The sequence below is a fragment of the Cupressus sempervirens genome, chromosome 11, assembly GCF_028749045.1.
Source record: "Cupressus sempervirens isolate cs-2001-9-10 chromosome 11, ASM2874904v1, whole genome shotgun sequence".
Taxonomy (NCBI): domain Eukaryota; kingdom Viridiplantae; phylum Streptophyta; class Pinopsida; order Cupressales; family Cupressaceae; genus Cupressus; species Cupressus sempervirens.
The window spans coordinates 649931492-649954878 of NC_143128.1; the positions used below are offsets into that span (position 1 = coordinate 649931492).

General features: G+C 34.1%; 1 protein-coding gene across 4 annotated transcripts in view; it reads right to left on the reverse strand.

The window, feature by feature from the left end:
* LOC149531442 (uncharacterized) overlaps window positions 1–23387 on the reverse strand; it is a 323857-nt gene that overhangs the window by 182926 nt on the left and 117544 nt on the right. For 3 of the 4 annotated variants that reach the window (XM_089808939.1, XM_089808937.1, XM_089808936.1), the window contains exons 16-21: window positions 18144–18328; window positions 17855–17963; window positions 17589–17687; window positions 17354–17497; window positions 16842–17003; window positions 15784–16005 (exon numbers count right to left, since the gene is read on the reverse strand). In XM_089808939.1, coding sequence (XP_089665065.1) covers window positions 15784–16005; window positions 16842–17003; window positions 17354–17497; window positions 17589–17687; window positions 17855–17963; window positions 18144–18328 — 921 coding nt within the window. The remainder of the gene's footprint in view (window positions 1–15783; window positions 16006–16841; window positions 17004–17353; window positions 17498–17588; window positions 17688–17854; window positions 17964–18143; window positions 18329–23387) is intronic. The other variant, XM_089808938.1, reaches the window with a different exon arrangement.

Below are 23387 nucleotides of genomic sequence, written 5' to 3' on the forward strand. Positions count from 1 at the left end.
AAGCCTCTACCACAGAAGACCCTCTACCCACAATAATTAGCCTACGAGGATCACAATAATAGGCTAATCCCTAAAACTCAGATGCCGACAAAATTGGGGACATTACACACAAGTTTTTGAGAGACTAATTTAAGATTTATCGAGTTTTATAGAAGGCTTTGTGCTTGTATTTTGCTCATGAATCCATCATGGAGTCAACCACCTAGGGTTTTATTATGATATTGTGTGATCAGTATTCTAATGTTTCAAGGAAAGGTTCAAGTCATTTCGCAGACTGTAAACATATAGTTTTGGCCAATGTGTGTAACATTCCCTTCCTAAGCAATGACAGCTTGGCGACCATTAGCCTATTCAGCAGGTTCCCATAGGATAATCTGATTGGATTAGTGAACTCTTGAGGAATTGGAGACCTTGCAGTTCAGCTTATTTGACATTAACAAGCATTGCTTTAAGCTCAGTTCAGTATGGCATACGTTATGACCTCCTCTTGGGCTGTTTTAAACAACTAGTCTGTTTTTAATGTCAGCCTGGGATACCAGCTTGGTCAGTTTTACTTTGAGATGGTTGGTGGTACTATACATGTTGATTCTTTTATAATTTTAATCAGTGGACAGGATTATTTTATTAACACTGATGTTATAAAGTTATATAACTATTTAACTTAGCATTAACAGTAACATAAGTGCACAAGGAGACATAAGGAGAAATGTTTTAAGGGTAAATTAATATTTCTTTTAAAGAGTGTGTCCAATGTAGAAATCATAAGAAAGTTTTGAATTAAATAAAACAAGATTTAGTTCCCGTGCTGGCCATAGGATTTGGAATAGTAGACTTTATGAGCTCATTTTGCATTGATGCTTTAGAGAATTGATGAAAGGATATTGCTAGTTGAAAAATGTTTTTCCAAGGCATACGTGAGGACAAAAACTATAATGCCCCCTTCCTAACTAGGTGAGTCGGTGGTCTGTTAGCCTATCACAATTGGTTGTCAAAGGCTAATGAGTTGTGTTTGGAACGTTGGAGGCAGCTGTCCAACAATTGGCATATTTTGACGTTTACTTGAGCTTCCACCATTATTGAGCACAATGCCCTGTGTTGTAGTGATTTAGGATTACTGTTTCACTACTAAATATTTCTAGTAAGTCAGTTTTGAATGCCAACTAAACCAGCTAACAGGGTCACATTTTTTACTATTGTCACAGTGGATTCAGCACTGATGACTATCTCAGCATTTTATATGGTCCAATGGATCTAATAAAATATCAATGAGTTATTAATTAACAAAGCTAAATTAAAAATTAAATTTGATGATTAGTTTAATGTATTTAAGGGATTATAGGGGCCAATGAGAAAGTGAAAGAAGATTTTTTTGAGATGAACGGGGCATTTTTGTGTTTGGACATCGTTAAAATATTAAAAAATAACTTCCATTAAATTAAAAGAAAAATGCTGAAGAGGGCCGATTTTTTGTGAGGATTATAAAAGCAATTTTATGAAACTCGTTTTGTATGTTGAGTTTGATATTTTGCATATTTGTTGGTACATTAATAGCTGGAAGAGCCAGCACCCGAATTAAGGTTACAAGGGGGACCTCCTCCCCATTCAACATAAACCACTTAGAAGCCACAGAATCAACTGAAGTCACAAAGACCACGCAGCTGTCACTTTGGAGGATTCAAACATGGATCTCCAATGTAAGAACCTTATGGCTTTGTCATTTGCACACAACCCCATTGACTAGATATTTTGCATATTGTTTCTTGTCTTGGAGGAGATTGTTCTTCTAGGGTTTGTGAGGACAAAACCCCTTGCAGCCGAAATTGCCAATGTTATTCAGAGACACCATCCAGAGAATATCTTGGTGATTTCATCTTAGAGGTCACAGGTGAGCATAATTGTGAAATTTCATTTCAATTTTTACAGATTTTTATTGCATATCCGATTGTTAGAGGCTGACTGAAGACAATTAAGATGACAGCTTCTTGTTCATTCTTTTTTTTTTGCTAGTTGTAGCTTTCTCAAGGCCGGTTATACATTTGTTTGGAGGGACATGAGGTTACTAGAGCTGGTTGGCTAGGGTTTTGGTAAATGCTTCAGCAATTTGGGGTATTTGGAGTCAGGAACTACATTGTTATAAGCTTTTTTATCACTGCTGGATTTTTTGGATTTTGACATCATTCATTTTGGGAGTGATTGTTAATGCATAGGATCTCTGATAGAAATAATATAATTCTCAGACTGTTTATATTTCAGACTTGTACTTACTTGATCTTGTTTGTTTGCAGCAGGTCTGCAACTTTGGTTGGTCTTCAATGCTCCAATAATCTTTATATTGAACGTCAAGTACTGATTAAGTGGTATTTGATAATCTGCAATATATATGACCGTTGATCCTGGGACTGCAAGTATGACTGTTATTGATATTGCTTTGTCCCATCAATGAGTGAATATATCTAACACATGAGGGGTCCCCATAGGGGAATGACTCTACATGGCCATGACCCTATGTGGGCATGACCGTTGGTCAGTAATCCAAGGGTGCACAATAGTAATCTGTCGATGACTAATCATGCCCGATAATATCATTTAATACAACACTTGATATATGTCGATGGTAATATGAAATGGAGCCTAATACTTGATCGATGATAAAACAGATGTCTCAATATCAATACAACCCAATAGGAATTGGTGATAGTAACAAGTGAAGCCCGATCTAAATCATAAACATGTAACACTTGTATATGTATATGTATATATATATATATATATACACACACACACACACACATATGCATATAATTGTATATGTGTATGTATGTGTTTATATATAGAGATACATTTCATTTTATTTACAGCATAATGTATTGAACCAGATTCAGATGCTCAGTATTATTTTGACTAATGCTAAACTTCAACACTCCCTCTTTAGCAAGGGACAAGTAATAATGAAATCAGACATTAGAATATCTACACATTACACATTATTTGACACTACCACTCTAAAACTAGAGACTCGTCAAATAATTTAAATCACCATGCTATGAACATTATCATAGCATATATTATGATCTCTAATTGTCCAAAACAATATCTAGAGTAATCATAATGCATTTGTTATTCATGACTTTCGGCATGTCTGAATCAAACTGTCATAATAACAGGCCTATCATTTGCAAGATCGTCACCTTACAAAGATTACCTTCTAAATATATATGTCTAGAAAGATTGTCACCTTTCATTACATATCTAATGCAACTAAAAAACCATAGAAGCATAAACACACACATAAATTGAAACTTAAATTCAATATTCAAAAATTACAATTTGATCAAGTTTACCTCTGAAATTTTCCAATTTAACATTGGCAAGAGGTTCAATAAGAATATCTGTTGTTTGCTCATCAATCTTGATATACCATAACTTTGACTCAAAAACTAAATTTATAGATAACTGATTTATCTGAGTACAACATTGCATATGTCACTTATGTATTCAAACTTTGGAAATGTATCACTCTCCCTCTGATTCCTCACTATGGGATTCTCGTTCCATTTTATCTCTTTGTTCAACAATTTAAAATGCCAAATTTTCATCCTTTTCCTACTTAACTTATGCTAGGGCTGCTTGAATTTTTTCCCGCTCTGGACAGAAGTTATGAGTGTGACCGAATTTGTCACATTTGAAGCATTGTACTTCGGACCAATCTCTTTTCCTGTATGATTTGTTGAATTCCTTGTTTTCTTCATGAATTCCCTTTCTTTTTCCCTTATTATTGGTACTCGCTTGAAGAGCTTGAAATTCTCCCTCTTGATTTGAAATGATTCCTCTCGTAATTAATCGACTTTTCTTGAGTGCATTCGTTTTTGAGTAGTTCAAAGTTAGAAAGATCTGGTCGAGAACTTAGTCCACAAATAAATGTCTCCCAAAACAGTGGTAGTCCTTTTAGGGCTACAAAGCTAAGTTCTTTGTCATCTACTTCATTTCCAATGGTCGCAAGTTGATCTTTTAATTATGAGATTCTTAGGAAATAGGACATAACAGTTTCTGCATTATTCATCTTGACATATAGTAGATCTTGCTTCAATGTTAGCAATCTACTTGTGTTATTAATTTCGAAACTATTCTTATAATGGAGAACATCTCAAAAGCAGTGTTAAGACTCGATATAGTGTAATGTCCTCGTCATAAAATAAATGTATTTAATTAAACTGTGTTAATGGGCTGATTGATTTAATATATCTCGGACCCATTTTTATTTTGTTTCTATAGTTTGTATCGCCATAGGCTATCTTTGTACACCCTCAGAAAGTTTCCCAACGAGTATTTAAGCATGGCTTGTAGGTAGTCTTTAGGTATGCCTTTGAATTATTTTCTGTGTACTGCGAATTCTTGTTGGAGTTCTCTATTATTTGTCATTTTGGAAGTGAAAGACCTTCCCTATTTGGCTTGTCTCAATTTTAGTGAGAATCAACCCTCACCCTATTCCGTCTGTGTATTTCTTGATTTGATTCTGGAAAATATCAATATATTTTGTGGAGCAACTTTGTTGGTATCTCTTGTTTGCATATCTAGATTTCTTATCAAATATTGTTCATCTTCGAAATCGTATGCAGCCCATTGACAGTAACTTCCCGACAAGCCACGACTTGCAAGCTGTACCTTGTCACAATAAGGCTACTGTACGGACTGATCCCGTACGTCCTCGACTAAAGCTATTAATGGGCTGATTGATTTAATATATCTCAGACCCATTTTTATTTTGTTTCTATAGTTTGTGTCGTCGTAGGCTATCTTTGTACACCCTCAGAAAGTTTCCCAACGAGTATTTAAGCACGGCTTGTAGGTAGTCTTTAGGTATGCCTTTGGATTATTTTCTGTGTACTGCGAATTCTTGTTGGAGTTCTCTATTATTTGTCATTTTGGAAGTGAAAGACCTTCCCTATTTGGCTTGTCTCAGTTTCAGTGGGAATCAACCCTCACCCTATTCCGTCTGTGTATTTCTTGATTTGATTCTGGAAAATATCAATATATTTTGTGGAGCAACTTTGTTGGTATCTCTTGTTTGCATATCTAGATTTCTTATCAAATATTGTTCATCTTCGGAATCGCATGCAGCCCATTGACAGTAACTTCTCGACAAGCCACGACTTGCAAGCTGTACCTTGTCACAATAAGGCTACTGTACAGACTGATCCCGTACGGCCTCGACTAAAGCTGCCATACGGCCTTGACACCGTACGACATTCCTAGCCTTGTCTACCATACAGCTTCCCACTGCCTGTATGGTCAGACCCCAACATACTGTATGGCCAATATGGTACGTACGGCCTTTCCATCCTCCACATTGACATCGTATGGCACACAACCTAAGGCACTGGAAAGACTACCCGAGGCAGGAGGAGAACTACCTAAGGCACTGGAAAAAATACCCGAGGCACGGATGAGAACTACCCGAGGCAATGGAAAGACTACCTCAGGCACGGAGGAGAACTACCTCAGGCACTGGAAAGACTACCCAAAGCACAAAGGGAGAACTACCTGAAGCATTTGCTACTGGGAGTACACGACAAGACTACCTAAGTAATTGCCTATGGATCGAGATCACCTACAGGCCAAGTTCACCTTAGGAACATACATATAGAAGGAAGAATATGATCCTTCACCGAGTCTATAATAATTTTCATGGCCTTGTTGTTGTGTCTTTTCCATGTTATTTTATCTGGTTCATTTTCAGGAATAGATTTGTTTTATTCTATGTACTCTTCTAATTCTATTTCTCTTGGTACTATCATGACTCAAATTTTCCATGATGAAAAGTTTGATGCTCCCTCAAGTCTATCCTCTAATCTTATGTGATTAACCACTTTGATTTAGAGAATAAAAATTCTAACATTGAAATCTAAGATTTTAGTTTTAATTTTAAATAATAGAATTTCTTATTAAGATGGCTTTGACACCATGTTGTAAGAATTTGCCTAAGGCAATAATTCAATGCCAAGATCAAGAAGCTCAATAGATAGCACAAGAGAGACAAGTAGTGATCAAATGAGAATCTCAATAATGATCAAAATGATAATGGATATCAGATATTTGGATGAATACATCATAGAAGTGCCTTGTATATAAAGGCAATTGATATGACTAGGAGTCAGCAAAAAGATAAGTATAACAACTAAGCACATGTCCACCAAGAGTGGATTATCCTCCATTGTGCATGTATTTATGTGCAACAATAAGAGGATAAAAATGCATAGGTGTATCTCATAAAGAGATGTAGTAAACAATATGCACTTAATTGGAGTGCAAACTACTATGTTGTCTACATGACAACTCATGTGAATATGCAAACTCCTAGGTGTCTACATGAAAACTAATATGCTAATGCATTAACCTAAGTAAACTTAAGTAAAGTGTAACTAGTAAATACTTCATTACACCAACACATGTTAATGCATAGGATCTCTGATAGAAATAATATAATTCTCAAACTGTTTATATTTCAGACTTGTCCTTACTTGATCTTGTTTGTGTTCAGCAGGTCTGCAACTTTGGTTGGTCTTCAATGCTCCAATAATCTTTATATTGAATGTCAAGTACTGATTAAGTGGTATTTGATAATCTGCAATGCATATGACTGTTGATCCTGGGACTGCAAGTATGACTGTTATTGATATTATTTTGTCCCATCGATGAGTGAATATATATAACACGAGGGGTCATGTCCATGTGGGCATGACCATTGGTCAATAATCCAACTGGTGCATAATAGTAATCTGTCGATGACTAATCATGCCCGATAATATCATTTAGTAAAACACTTAATATATATTGATGGTAATATGAAATGGAGCCCGATACTTGATCAGTGATAATACAGATGTCTCAATATCAATACAACCCAATATGAATCGGTGACAGTAACAAGTGAAGCCCGATCTGAAACATAAACATGTAACACTTTTATATATATATATATATATATATATATAGTCGTATATGTGTATGTATATATATAGGTATATAACTTTTATATATATGTAGTCGTATATGTGTATGTATATATATAGGTATATATCATTTTATTTACAGCATAATGTATTGAACCAGATTCAGATGCTCGGTATTACTTTGACTGATGCTAAACTTCAACAGTGATAGTTTGCAAATTTTATGAACAGTTCACATTACTTCAATGTTGCATTTTTTGGGTATCTTTGAATAAGATATATAATGGCAGTTAATTATTTGATCTGCTTTTGATTTTTTTAAAGTGTATTTTTAGATAAGAAACAAAATTTGTAATTTTTAGTTTCATATATTTTAGTATTTATGAGTTATGTAGAATTCTGAGTTGTTAATTTGCTGCAAGTTACTTTATTATCTGCACTTTGCCTATCATCTAACAACCACTGCAAACCACCAAGAAAAGGCAAAATAGGGCAGCATATTACACTAATATCAGACCAGTGTATCCTACCGTCTTGAAGGGTTCAATATGACAGAGCGGTGATCTGTCAAGTTAGGAACCGTAAAAAAACATGTTCCACGACATTTAGGGATGGGGACAGCGGAGACAGATTTCCAAGACGTTTCCTTGAGGGCCAAACATAGGGGACGACAATATACAAATACACACACATATAATATGTAATTTTAAAAAAATGCTTTTCTTGACAATATTTATGATGAAATCAGAAAATGGCTTGTCTAAGACAAAAAGTAAGCCTACAACTCCAACACTTTGATGCATGCATGAAATATAGATTCGACATAGTGCCAGCTTAGAAACATTAGTCAGTGTCAAAGTCCACTTAGATTTGTAACTTTGTCGTCTTAAGAAAAATACTTAGTTATGTTGGTTTTCAGAATGTTCCGTGGCATTTCGGAGATGAGGATAGGGATATGGAAAAGAACACATTCTTGTGTAACATAGTAAAATATCATTCTTGTTCATGCCAAAAATTTCCCGAATAGTTTTGAACCCTCTTTGCCCTCTACTAGCACCTCCCGCAACAGTTTCGTTCACACCAGTAGACAATGAACCAATGGACATTTTCCTTCAAAACGAAAGACACACAATAACTATAGTCAAGGATACAACAATGGAAGCAAAAGCACTTCACCACTCCAACAAGGCAATGATAATCAGTAAGTTTGCAAAAAATGAACAAAATGAACAACACTCCTCAAAAGACGGATAAGGATTTTATGGTTTTGTAACCCTGATAATTAGTTGACTTCTATTCCAAGTGTAGAGAGGAGCAATGACTTTGGTATTTAGATTTTGATTTTTTAGGTCTTGCTTGTTTCGATTTTTGTTTTTAAATAAAATTTGATGTCCTAAAATTTAATTTTTTAAACGCTTGCAATTCATTTATTCAATTATTAAGTCTAGATTTTTACTTGTAATATAGATTATTTATATATTAGTAATATTTAAATTAAAAATTTATACATACTTTTATCATGATGTTTTTGAATTTATTATCATGTAGTCAAGTTTGAAATAATACTATTTCAATTTTATGGATATATAACTTATATTAAAACAATCAGATTTATAAAACGCTGATTTAATCACAATTTTTTTCACCTTGTTGAACTTCATCCAAATTTTATTGTTGTCAAACACAAACTTAAACTGGAAGCTTGTGACATAGGTCAAGCATATTAGAATTGTTAAACTTGAAATGCTTCTCATGAACATTATGAGTGGAAAGAAGTTGGTTCAATGAGATGCGAAGATTCAAAGGAGGTGGAGAGAGAAACACACACATGGAAAGGAGGAAGATTAATGTACAGATAAGAATCATTGGTATCTTGGTTAACAAAAAATGAGTATGCTGGTTGATTTGTTGAGAAGATTTCCAGAGGAGATAGGACAGGTGGAACATAAACAGTAAGGTTTAGAAGCAACTCAATTATAGAGGTTGGGTCATAGTTAAGTTTTAACCATGAGTTTTCAACACCCAACAAAGATCTCACTAAAACCCTCCATCTTAGATTTGAAAGTTAGTCTCATGGTTACAATCTCACAGATCTACAAAACAATGTTCACACATAGAACATCCACTACAATCTACAAGCCTCCTCAATACAAGAAAGGTTTAAAACCACTTTTTACAAGTCCAATAACTCTTACACCAATCTTGATCTAAATTCCAATTGTTGGTAAACTGCACCCTCTAATCCAATGCTTTATATTAAATCTTAGTTATCAAGCTATGTAACCAATTGGTGTGATACAAGGCTTAAAGTACTACAATAAAGAACTATCATGACGAGATTAATAGATCTAAATAAGCACATTAAAATAATTAACAAACACGATTACAGCAACACATAACACACAAGATTTACAAGGAGAAACACTTTTGGAAAATATTGTTTAAACTTTAAAGCAATATTACACAGCCATACTTCCATTTTCTTATTTTGTATCATCTCAATACATCCAGCTCTCTAACCTATCCATGCATCTCTTCAACATGTTTATTCCATTCCTCTCTTGTTTTACCAAACTTTACCATTCTTCAAGGCCCCAATTAAAGAGTTAATGAAACACAGGAAAAGCTGAAAAGCATCAAAGATGGTGCCCAAGATGCCTCTTCCCATTTCAATTTCCTCCAACCTTTGGATTGCTTCCTGAAATATGAAGAGCAAACCAAATCCATAGCAAGTGTCTTTGTTCTCACTATCCCAGCCAACCAACTTGGTAAATGCCAAAAGAAACAAATTTATAACTCACAAGTCATCCACTATTTACCTAAGCACTCTACTTGTAGGTGGAAATTCAATTAATTTATTCTTGTATTCAAACGTCATATTTACTACCATGAATGAATGTCTCCTTCCTTTTGAACTTGTTAGAAACAAAAGTTGGGATAAAGTATGAGAAATCAATTTCCAATAACATCCTAAGTGCCTAGAAACACTTTCCAAGGCTGTTGGTATTAAAATGTTTTAGTATCTTCCAGTATTTTAGAATCTTTTGCTATTTTTAGCCAGTCTTTTAGATACTTCTATTAATAGTCATTTAGGTTTTCTATCAGAGCAATCATTTGTTGGGCAATATTTTCCGTAATTCATGTTTCAATATCACATGAGAAAAACAAATCATAAAGATTCAAGAGTTTTCTAGCTGCAGGTGTTTTTCTCAGCAATTTTTAATGATGGAAATCACGAGCCTTCTTTAGCAAGAGTTTTTTTGAAGACTTTGTGCAACCTTTTTCTGGTTTTTTTTTCTTTCAATCATGCAGTCTAAGGTTTTTAATAAGATTTGCATTCGCCTTTTTTGTATTTAACCCAAATGTAATAGCCAATAGTTTTTGTGTTTTTGATGTGATTTTCCATGTTTTCACAACCCAACCTCTGCATAGATACACATGCGAATTTCAGCTGCGATTTGTTCATTTTTTAATGTGATCTGTTCAAGTATTTTTAGCACCGACAACCCATCTTATTAGCAGTAGATCATTTTTTCTGCCGTGATTTTTAGAGATGCTAAGATGCAAATGTAGGGTTATCAAAACATGGATTGTGTATTTTCTGAGAAATTTGTGTGCATTTTTTTGAGATACAAAGGGTTTCTACCGCATTTAGGATTTCTCCAAAAATCCTAGAGTTTTCTGTACAGTATGCCACAACTTGGGATTTTGTATCTAGGGTTTGACTGATCTCATTGTAAAAGAAGCTTTTCTAACGAAATTTATTTTAAGGTTCATCATCCCATGTCCTTTCTTGCAGTGTGTTTGTTCTTGGTAACTTTGTTGGTTGATAAATAATGTTTGCCTCGATTTTTGTGCCTTCACAAGGTTGACCCTTGTGATGGCATCTTTGTCCAACATTATGTTGGAACACAATCAAAGCTTCAATGACTACAACTACAACACCTAGAAGCAACGCATGATGGCAATATTTGAATATAAATGCCTTGACAAGTTCGTTTTGGGTACGGAAACACATCCTACAAAAGCTAGAGAAAAACATGAAAAAATTTATAAGTGTAAAAGGGAAGCCATAACGCATATCAAACTTTTTGTTATAGATGCTCAGCTCTTTCAGGTGCCTTATGGAAAAACAACTATAAGGTTTTTGAGAATGCTTGAAGGATCTGCATTAGACATCTAACAAGAGATGAGCTTTCTTTATGAAGAATATGTCATCTTTTGTCATAATGGATAAGAAGATGTCTCCCTAGGCACATCTCACGAAGATCAAGGACATTTGTGACTAGCTAGAGGCTATTGGTTGCAAGATGGACGCAGAAGATACAATAGTGATCATGTTGAAAAGCCTACCCAAATCCTACAAGAATTTCATTGAGACGCTCAATATCACTCCTACTAGTGTTGAACTGAAGTAACCTAATCTCTTCAATAAGCTTTTGCAGCAAGATAGATGGGATCAAAAATTTGAAAGCAATACTAACTCATCCTCCCCAAAATAGGTGCAAAGCCTCAAACAAGAACAAAGGTAAATAGTCATCCCAGCAAAAATCACCAAGTACACCTCTAGTATCTTCAAAGAAGAAGAGTGTTCAATGCCTTGTCATAATTATGGTCAAATAAAGATAGATTGCAAGAAGTGATTTGTAGCCATGCAATCTATATTAGGAAGGTCTCGACAGAAGTCCCAACCTACTATAAATACAAATCAAGAGTTTATCTCCTATGTGTTCATGGCCACATGCCAATTTGATCATGAGAAATCACTTGCCTCATACACCGACTTTAGTGCCTCTTTAATATTTTTCTTCAAAATTGCTCATGTCTTGATGAGAACTCAAACAAACTTGAGTTTTGGGCTTGGGGCGATCATTTCATAAAACCTTTGAACTTCTAATTCTCCTTTTATGGAAGTCACCCCTATTGTGGTTGTGATCAAATCTTGGTGTATGCAGCCTCTGCTAACATCAGACCCTTACATGTTTATTAGCTCACTCTTTCTCCATTTTCAGCCTTCATAGAATCGTTGATTGCTAGACTTTATAATCTTCCTTGGATCATCTAGCTCCAATCAACTCCTTGAAGCTGTATTTCAATTTTTAGTTTGAATGTTTCTTAAAGGAGTTATAGCATTGCATTGCATCTAGACAGCCAATGTGGGAAAAATTATTTTTGCCTCTTAATGTCCTAAAACTCTTGTAACTTGAATTTCCTTTTATTGCCCTTGAATTTTTTTATAGTCATCAAGGGAAATTTGATTGCTTTAAGGACAATATCAACCTTCATGAAATCCATTGTCCAAGATAACATGTTCACTTGGTGAAAATTTGAACCATGCAATGACACTTGGTTTGTTAATTCACTTATTATCCAAAGGGGAACATTTGATCTAGATAGGAACAATTGAGCTCCTTTCAAATTTCATTCATTTGTCCATTTGTCCCAAATGGGAAATTCAAATCATACATTGACAAATCTCACTTCAATACTTCATTTTCTCCATCACTTGCATCAATTTCCAAGAGGAAAATCAACCTCCTCATGGACAAGGGGAAATCAAATGAGTACAAGGGCAAATGGGGTTCATTATTCTTCAAGTCGAGAGTTAGGTTTTAGAAGGACATGCTAGAAACTATAAGGCTTCCCTCATTTTGAGCTCAAAAAACACTCTAGGTGTTAAACTAGTGGAGAAATCACTGTCTCATGGACAAAGGGGACATTCCCTTTCCACAACGACTTTCCACTCCAGTCATTTATCTAAATTTTCAAGTATTGAGCTGGTAGAAAAACAACTTGGATAGGGACTTTTCAGCCTTTTGACTTGCTTTTAATACCCAGAAGTGGAAATTTGACTCCTATAGAGACTTTATACATTTCTAAAGGAGAAATTCACCTTCCATCTAGAATTTGGCCATTTTTGCATTGGAAAATCTATTTTCATAGGAACTTTGTGCATTTTCTAAGTGAAACCATGATTTTCATAAGAATTTTGTACAATTTTTGGAAATCGACTTTCATTGGGACTTTGGACTTATTATGCATGATCTTGTTATTAACAAGTCATTTTAGGGTATTGACAAGCTTAATTATCCCATTAACACTTGTTCGCACTTGCAATCCTAATAACTTGAAAAGCTAACCACTCAAAATTTTAAACTTCGAGACAACACTTTTACTGACAAAACCCTATGACTACAAGCAAAAAAAGGGGGCCCCCATTTTAGTAGCATAACAATGTAAAAAGGTCAAAGCAAGATAGAAGCCCAAAATTAGTCATCTAAAGGTTCTTGACTATACAAATTATGTTTGCATTCTACAAACCAAGTGCACCAAACAAGATTCCACGACTCAAAAATTGATGTTCACAAGGTACAATGATGATCATAAGGCATATCAGTTGATTGATCTTAATACTAATCATCTCATATTCAGTCGAGATATGTTGTTGTAAGAACAGTGATGGTTATTCCAGCCTTCTCTTGTATTGCATCCTAAGGTTTAACCTCTAAAGGCTACATATTTTTATGTTCAACTTCAACTCAATCACTTGATGGAAGGGATTTAAATGATATTGTACTACCTGCATGGTACATCAAGATTGATAGGTATTTGATTGATCAAGTGTTTCAGCAGAGTCCTTCTGATCCTAATCTCTATGTCAAGCGTGCTAGGGGTCAGATTCTTATTCTTGTCATCTATGTTGGTGATCTGATCATTGTTGGTAGTATAACACATTTGGTCAACCAAGTCAAACAAAATTTGTACTAGACTTTTAATATGATGGATTTTGGGACTTCTCTATCATTGTCCCAAAGTAGAGGTTTGGTAGATGGGTAGTAATATATTAATTTTTCAATGAAAGTATACCAAAAGTCCATTGGATAAATTTTGGATGCATGATTGCAAACCTGCATCTACACCTATGGAGAAAGCGTTCAAACTGTCAATGACATCTAAATAACTTGTGATGGTTGAATTAGCATACAAGCAACTAATGGACAACCTCATCTATCTCACCGCAACTAGACTCAACATCAGATACGTTGATCTACATCTCTCATTTCATGAATGCTACAAAAGCTAGACACTAGGTTGCAAAAAAGCGTGTGCTATGATATATGAAAGGTACCCCTGAAGTCGGCATTCTATACTGTTAAAAAAAGTAGCTTCAGTCAGATATAAGAATGACTATTAATTTAATTCTATATATACACATATACATGTGTATATATATACACATGTATATATATATATAGATGTATATATATACATATACATAAGTATATGTATGTACATATGTACATACATATACATATGTATATGTATGTACATATGTACATACATATATATATATATATATATATATGCATGTGTGTGTGTGTATGACAGTTCACTGTATGAATTGACATACATACATACATCCATATTCTTGTATCAGTAGAATCATTATTTCGTATGTTTTGGAAATAATATCATTCTTGTATCAAATTGAACTCACTATATACATGATCATTATTAACATCTATATCTGATCAAAATAGATCCAACTATATTGTAATCTGCACTAGCAAATTGTGCTCTTGATTATTGTCTCTTCCCTTGCCAAGATCGTGTAATGATCGAATGCATTGATATTAATCAAGTCATGGTATAGATTGAGTAATGATCAAAGACTTATTGATTCCTGATTTGCAGATCAATGACTTGTCATGTATATTGGTCAAGTAATTACCATCTCTAATCCCGATTGGGATCAGGGGTTACTTGGATAACTATTTGTTTATATTTAAAAGGCATGTCACGAGTGGACATGGCTCCACTTTGTGGAGACATGTCCCCTCATGACATGACTCTCAATTCAATATTTATATCCAAACTGATCGAGCAAGAAGAGTATCGTAATCTATTAATGCTTTGCCCTTTGAAGTTTGGTCTCTGCGATTCATATTATAAATCTAACTACATTAAAATGGTATCAAAGCCTCATAAAGGAAGATCCAGTTAGATTGGAGAGTGCAGATGATCTGGGAAATGTATGTGCAACAGTGGTAACAAAAGAAGGGCATGGGAGAGTTGGATCATACATATAAGGAGATGGTCGACATATACAGGGACCTTTAAGCGGATTATAATTGCAAGGACTGCAATGCTGAAAGGCTTTCTCAGATACCTTGGCTAAAGCTGCTCTGGTAGATAGGGCTCCAAATTATGGAATAAGAAAATTGATAGGGCAAAGGCACGTAAGAAAAAGACTAAAGCAGAGATAACATGTTCCGTTTGACAGTACAAAATGAGAGAGCACTGAGAGAGGCTGACAGTTCTACAATAGTCATTTGTTGTTGGGTTCATTGTTAAGTCAACACATGAAAAATTCTTTGGTTTGTGATTTGTCTGATGACACAGGATTCATGGGATTTACATTATAAAGAAGCGAGAATTGGATCCTTGGATTCAACTGATAACAAAGGTTGTTAAGGGATAAATAAATATGCTCATGTTTTATCATAGAGGTCGCCTAAAATCTAACATTATGTCAATAAACCATTTCACACATTTTGCCACTTTTATGTCCGTTGTGTTTAACAAGCTTTCCACAAACTGATTACAATCCCCTCATCTACAGCTACCTTAGACACCAGTCTATCACAAGGTCTCACCAAATTTTTAAATTAAGCAAAGGAAGTTTGGGCTGATGAAAAGGGCCTTTTTACCACAAGATTTTGTTAGCTATAGTTACGCTATAAAGAAAAGAGGGCATAGTATCTACTGCTAAGAGTATTTAAAATGTGAGAATCCAATGAACACTGAAAAAATATATGAGAATGGCACTTACTTTCCAGAACTGATATTCTTTAATCAAAAGCGATTTGATACGGTCATCCAACAGAAACTGTGAGAAAGAAACAAACTTTCTAGCAAGGAACTGGTATGCGAAATTCACAGTGGTGCTTATAATTCCTGTCCCATGTGTACAAATAGAGTTCACAACATGTTTAACACTAATGGTATTTAGGTTTTTCCGATTCAGAGCATTCGAAACTTTCTCTATAAAGACCTGAAAAAAAAATATTGTGTTAGATCATCTTCTAAACTATCAATCAGAGATCAAAAGCTTGTTCTTCTATTGAGAGAGAGAGAGAGAGAGAGAGGAGAGCTAGCCTCAGTATAATACTCAAGGCCCAATCATAATTACTACTTTACATTTGTCTATAGAATAAACTAAAACAACCAAATAAGTTAGGGTATGCAGTGTGTTAGAAGCTTTGGTGAAAAAAACTCTCCAAACTACTATCTGCACTATTTAAAGCAGTAATAAAATCTGTAGCAAAAAATAGGATAGCAAAGTGAACATGTAAAATGACAGTAAACTCAGTCAAAAAAAAGAAAGAAGAGCATAGCTTTTAGACTTTTAGTTTTTGAGCTTCCCATAATAGCAATGTGCATAAATATTACATAGGAAATATATACGAAAAACAATATCGTCTAGCTTTGAAAATTATAACAATAAATTGTAACAGATTTCCACAATCCATGCTATTCTATGTATGCTTCTGGGTGCGATTGTGTGTTGTTTGAACAGCATCAACGTTTCGGATCATACTCAATGATCCATCATCAGGATGAGAGAGCTAAGAGAACATAATGATATGCCCCCTCGACCTGTGTGCTGCCCCCCTTGCCACCCCACCCACCTTCTCTCTCTTTTTATTCTGCTTTAGTCTGCAACCTATCATTATGTTCTCTTAGCTCTCTCATCCTGATGATGGATCATTGAGTATGATCCGAAACGTTGATGCTGTTAAAACAACACACAATCGCACCCAGAAGCATACATAGAATTATAACAATGGTAAAAAAAATACTGAGCAGAAGAAAAAGATCAAAATGTACCTGTGTGTTCATATTATAAGTGTATGAAGCTACAAATACATGAATATTATGCATTATGTCAAGAAGGTCAACACCCTGCTCCAAAGTTTGTCCAGGTAGGTGAATATCATCTAACTGCAGCCCATATTTCTGTTCTGCAAGGTGTTTCATTTCGGAATATGTCTGAAATTAAATCGCAAAACCCAAAAAGTATGCTTAGAAATTGATGATCTTTTGGGCTAGTAAATGAAGACAATAAAATAGAAAATAAAAACAGCTAGAAAATGCAAAATTCAAGAGTCACGAGTCCTTTTTAGTCTTTTAAAAATTTGAACTGCCTTTTCCAACATCAAAAAAGAAATAACCAAATATATCTGCCAAACGAATGTGCGTGAATATTTTCAAATAAATATCACAGCTGCTACCATAATGGACAATGTGTTTTGCTACACAAATTAATGAGATAACAAAAAACAGAATATTTGATTCATCTAAAACACAATATTTAAATCTTGGGAATAGCTTTGGTGCACCTTCCAGTTATGAGGAGCCATGGCTGCATGATTGTAGAAGGCAGCATTTAAATAGCTCTCAACGCGAGATTTTATATGAATATACTTGGACAAAGTTCTCAATGGTTTTAACTGTAAGTACCACGATAAATCACGAACACCTGTCTGAAAGTAAAGGAATTGGAATATTTTTCAGCAAAAATAATACAAAACCATAATATTTTTAACTCCTGCCAAAGAAAATTATGAAAAACACCTTTGTAGGATTCACGTTCACAGATCCTTTCATATTTGCTGAGTGTACATGGAGACGGAGATCAGTTTCAATATCTCTACAGAGAGGCTCTATAATTTCCTGAATTTGAAACAAAATAATGCACGATCAATACAATCTCATGCAGAAATGAGTACATACGATGAACAGAAATAGCACTAAAAGCTGTGATCATAATAGATTATATGCTCTACAGGAAAATGCAAGCAATTAAAACAGTTAGAAATTATAAGTTAAATCAAACTCACATTAGTTAGAGAACTTTCTATCTCGGTTTCACAAGAATCAACAGATATATCATCAACATTAACATCTTTAAGCATCCTCAGTCCATCACAGAATGCACTGACTAAATATCTGCACAAACAGGACATATAGAAAAACCTTTTATGCACCAAATAATAGTGATTGGAGACATCAAATCAGCAACAAAACTGTTAATTTTCTCGAATGCAACTAATTTACCAATAAGAATATCTATAACTCATATGCTTATTGTAGGACATCAGAAAGTTTCTGAAGTCAATAGAAACATACTGCAGCCATGGAGCTTTTTGTTCCTGAGGATACACCATAGAAAACCATGTAGACATCATTTCTTTTCTCCAATAAAGGAAGTTGCAGTTTGTCACTGTCCCCACTGTGGTTTCATAGTCAGTTATTAGCGCTAGCTTTGTCATCAGTTTTTTCACTTTAGAATAATCAGATTCCAGATGCAAGCACTGTTCCAGCATAAAACATACTGTTATTCAGAGACCCAACTTTATAGACAACGAGTAAGAAGCAATATTTAAGAAGTTCAATATGTGCCACTCATTAAAAACATTGACTATCCTTTGAAAATGTAAAGAAGCATGAAGAGCAATTTCCATAAAGGTATATAACAAAGTAACAGAAAAAATAGATTTCGAAGTAATGTGGAAATTAAATTTTTAAATGACACAAGGAGAGAAGCAAATGCAATCCTGGCACAGAAAAAGTTGCAAGGGGACCTTTGAGATTTCACAAATAAAGAAGAGGAAAATACTACAAACAAAGCAAAAATAGAAGCGTCAGAAAAGCCATGGATATTCTGAAACCCAGTATTGCTTCTCTCACATCAGATCATTGGGAGGTGAGCTTAAGATTAAGAACCATCTATTCTTCCAGTCTATTTTCTATCTTTATCAGTGCCAAGATTTCCTTCTTGTGACTATGTTTGTTTTTCGAGTAGATGGCTTTATCTTCTTAAGCTTCATACATTTCTATGTAAATAAGTGTCAACTAAAGTGTACAAAGAAAAGTAGAGCGTAATTTAAGAAACTACTGTAAGAAGCCAAACGTTCAATTTTTCGTAAAAAGTACAGAGTAACAGCAGCAAACGAATGAGAAAAGATAGAGATTAGCCACATTATTACATAATGACTGAGCTGCAGAGATAAGGATATGGAATCCAATATATGTACAATATTTAGTGTACAATGGAAAGGACATAGATTCAGGTAAATATTTAAATATATTTATATATTTAATTTGCAAGAACCAAAGTATTCAAAAATTCAGTTTAAAGTTCTATTGAACTATGTACATCATCATGCTTCAAACCCAAACCGAATATAGTCCTTCAATCAGTGTTGTGTCATACCTAAATCTGGAATCCATGATAGATACACAAATAGAATGTATCGAGGCTTGTGGGAAATGTGTTACAAAAATTCATTATTCAAAAATGATTGATTACAAAACGGAGACATGGTCTACATATATAGAGAAACAATGAAGGAAAGAAATAGAAACATATTTAACAAACAAAAACAACTAACTGAGAAAACCCTCGAAAATTCCCATTTTTTGTTAAAAAGTCCAAAAAGCTTCTGGGAATAATCAGATAAGAGGCACAATTTTTTTTAAATCCAGTCTCTTCATCTCTCTCTTCACTTTGCCAGTTTGCAGCTATTCTATCACTTTACTTGTTCCAGTATTGATCTCTATATTAGGTTCTTCTGCTTCTCCCTTGTTCTATGCTTGTCAATTCCTATTTTGTAATCTGGAGATGAGATGAAGTTGAAGGGATCGTTGAGAGAGGTTGCCAAGCAGAACAAGGAAAGAAATGTTGGGCTGTCCACTAGAGATCCTCATTACTAGTTGTTGCAAACCATATTGTATCTAGTATCCTAGTTAAAATATTACAATATCAGATAGGTATTTGATTTGTACATCCTCAAACACAGCCAATGTATTGAACATACTATTAGAGTTAAATCTCTTTGTTTTTGTTTCTTTCTTCCATAGATTTACTTCTATTTCTAATGGTCACTCCTTTTCTATGTTTTCATATTCTCTCTCTCTTCAAATATGAACCATTTCTCTCTCTCTTAAAAAAGTTTCTATTTATCTCTCTTTGTTCTTTATAGAAACATTCTTGTGTGTACTTGTATATATAGATCATTTATGATCTTTGTTTAATAACACATTCATTATTTTAGCATAATATGGTATCCGAGCTATTTTTATCAAAAAATAATAATTTTTATTAGTGAAATTCTCATAGTTATTTTTCAGAACAGGTTTTGAAAATCTTTAATTTCTTCATTAAATTTTAGACTAATAAGATTTTTAAAAATTTCTTGCTTGGGTGTGCTCGAAGATTTGATTGCAAGAATTTTTCTCCAAATCCGACTAGGGTTTTTTTGTGATCATTTCTTCTTAGAATCGCAGGTCTGCAAATTTCAAGAGTTTTTTTTTGGAAGCAATTTTTTTACATGAAATCTTCTTGGTGTCATCACTGCAACTCACGTTTTTTTCCCGAAATGTTCTTTCTTGCGCGGTATTCTTTCTGGTTGTTCTTGCAAAAAAATCAGCAGACACATTTTTAGCAGACAGATTTTTTGCAAATGCAGTTTTGGTCATCTCTTCCTGCAGACGCATAGTTTGCATAGCGTTTCTTCCCATCTTCTTGCTACCTAGACATCTAGGGTGTAATTTTTGTTGCAAAAGGGTTTTCTTGACTGCAAATGATGGTCTTTTTTGCAGCTCAACCCCCGCACGCAAGACTTCTGGTAGTCTTTTTTGCAACCATTTATGGTCATCCTTCTTTTGGCTTTTTGTGTCCTACAAGCAGCAGCAGGGTTGTTTTTCAAAATCAAAGTTTTTTCTACAGATTAAACGTGGCCTAGGTTTCTGTTTTCTTTTTTACTAGGGTTTTCACACTTCAAGTCGAAATTTTATTTTGTTTGCACATTCCTTGTGGGTTTTTCATAAGCTCAACTGGGTCAGTCACAGTTTTTTCGGGTGCATCATTTTCCATGCCTTGATTTTCAAGTCAATGGATTCAAAATCTAACAGCATATTCTTTTTGTGTTTTTCGAGCTCTCTTTTAGGTGTATTTTAATTTTTTTTTGCCTATCCATCAATCTACATCAAAGTTTGTGCCTTTTCAGATGTTCTTTTTTTTTTTGAATCAAAAAACGTGTCATGGCATCTCTACTAATCTTCTATTAGAAAGCACTCAGTGATTCAACGAAAAGAACTATAACACCTAAAAACAATGAATGATGACAATCTTTGAGTACTGTCGCCTCGAAGCGATTGTTCTACGTATCAAGACTCATCCTACCACAGTCGATGTTACTCAAGAGAAGTTTGATGAGCATAACTGTGAAGCTATTTAAGCTTTCAGTTACTGATAATCAGCTACCTCAAGTGTCATCTAGCAAGACAACTGCGAAGATCTAGACTACACTAAAGGATCTCCACAAGACATCAGACAAAGGAGGAGCTTTCTTTCTAAAGAATCAGCTATTCTCTATTATTTTGGATGAGCACATGTCCTTACAAGAACATCTTCTGAAGGACAATATGATCAGCTTGAGGCCATTGGTCATACAATGGAGGAATAAGATATGGTATTCATTACTCTGAAAAGTCTACCACAATCCTATGAGCACTTTATTGAGATGCTCAATATTACTACAACTATTGTTGACCTCAAATTTCCAAATTTATGGACCAAACTTCTGCAACGTGATCATTGGAATCAACAGTTTGGTAGTAGTACTCCTTCATACTCCTCCGAACAAGCAATTGCAGCCCAATCCTTTCACAACGACAAAGGCACATCTCATTCATCATCTCAATCCAGGATAGCTCCAAGAAGAAGCATAATTGGTGCAAGTATTGCAACAAATTTGATCATGTAATCTAAGATCGTAGGACTCGCATTGATTCTAAATTGTGGAAGTAGGGAGGTCCCAGCCATAGGCCAATATTGTAGAACATGCAAAGCTCATTGATCAATCCGAGTCGACCTTTTACACCTTTTGATGATTCTGTTGCTGATTTTATTTTTTAAGTTAGATTGACCACTAAGGGAGGGTATTAGAGTTAAATTTCCCTATTTCTGTTTCTCTCTCTTTCGTAGATTTACTTCCATTTCTAACGATCACTCCTCTTCTATGTTTCCATATTATCTCTCTATTCAAATATGGAAACTGATCGTTTCTCTCTTCATAATGTTTCTATTTTTTGTTATTTTTATAGGATCTTTGGTAGAAATAGTAACAGATTTATATCACATTTTTTACTTAACTTGAATGCAATAAGTAGATACCTTCAGAATGCTTCTGATATGTTGTGACTGGAATGTTGAATGCTAACAGGAATGTATTTTGTAATCTACAATGTTTTTTTATTAATCCTGGGACTGCAAGTATGTTATGTCTTTCATATTGCCTTGTCCACTGATCAGAACAACTATATATATGTGTGAAGAGTTATGACCCCATAGGGTCATGACTCTATATGACCAAAGGCCACGTAGGGTCATGACCCTATGTGGTCATAAACTAAAGTTTGTTAACCATAAACACACAATGATTTAATCATGCCCGATAACATGTTCGATAATGATCTCAATGCTTATCGAAGGCAATACAAATAAGACCTTATCCCTGATCAGAGATGATAGATAAATCTAAAAGTAATCCAATGTAATAGTAATATTAAGAATGATAGAACTCGATGTGAATCGGTAACAGCAGTAATATGCTTGATCTGAATCATATCTGTCTAAATTATATGTATACATATCTGCACATATATACGTATGCATATTATCATATGTATAAGTATATATATATATATATATATATATATATATATATATATATATATATATATATATATATATATATATATATATATATATATATATATATATATATATATAAGACAGAGCATAACATATTCAGATGCTCAATATTATTAGACTGAAGCTAAACTTTCAATACTCCCTCTTTAGCAAAGGGAGAAGTAATAAAGAATCCAGATATTAGAATATCTACACATAGTACATTATTTGACACTACCAATTGAAGAAATAGAGACACATCAAATAACATAAATCACAATGCTATGAACACTATCATAAGATAAATTATGATCTCTAATTGTTTGAAACAATATCTAGAGTAATCATAATGAATTTGTTATTCATGACTTCCAGAATATCTGAACCAATAGTAATAATAACAGACCTATCATTTCTAAGATCGTCACCTTACAAAGATTACCTTCTGAATATATATGTCCATGAAAGATCATCACCTTTTATTACAAATCTGAAGCAACAATCATAGAAGCATTAAAACATATGAATTGAAATTAAATACAATGTTCAAAATTACAATTTAATCATACCAAGTTTTTCTCTGAAGTATACCAACTTCACTTTAGCAAGAGCTTTGGTAAAAATATCAGTTGTCTATTCATCAGTATTGATGTACTCAAGTTTAATGATATCTC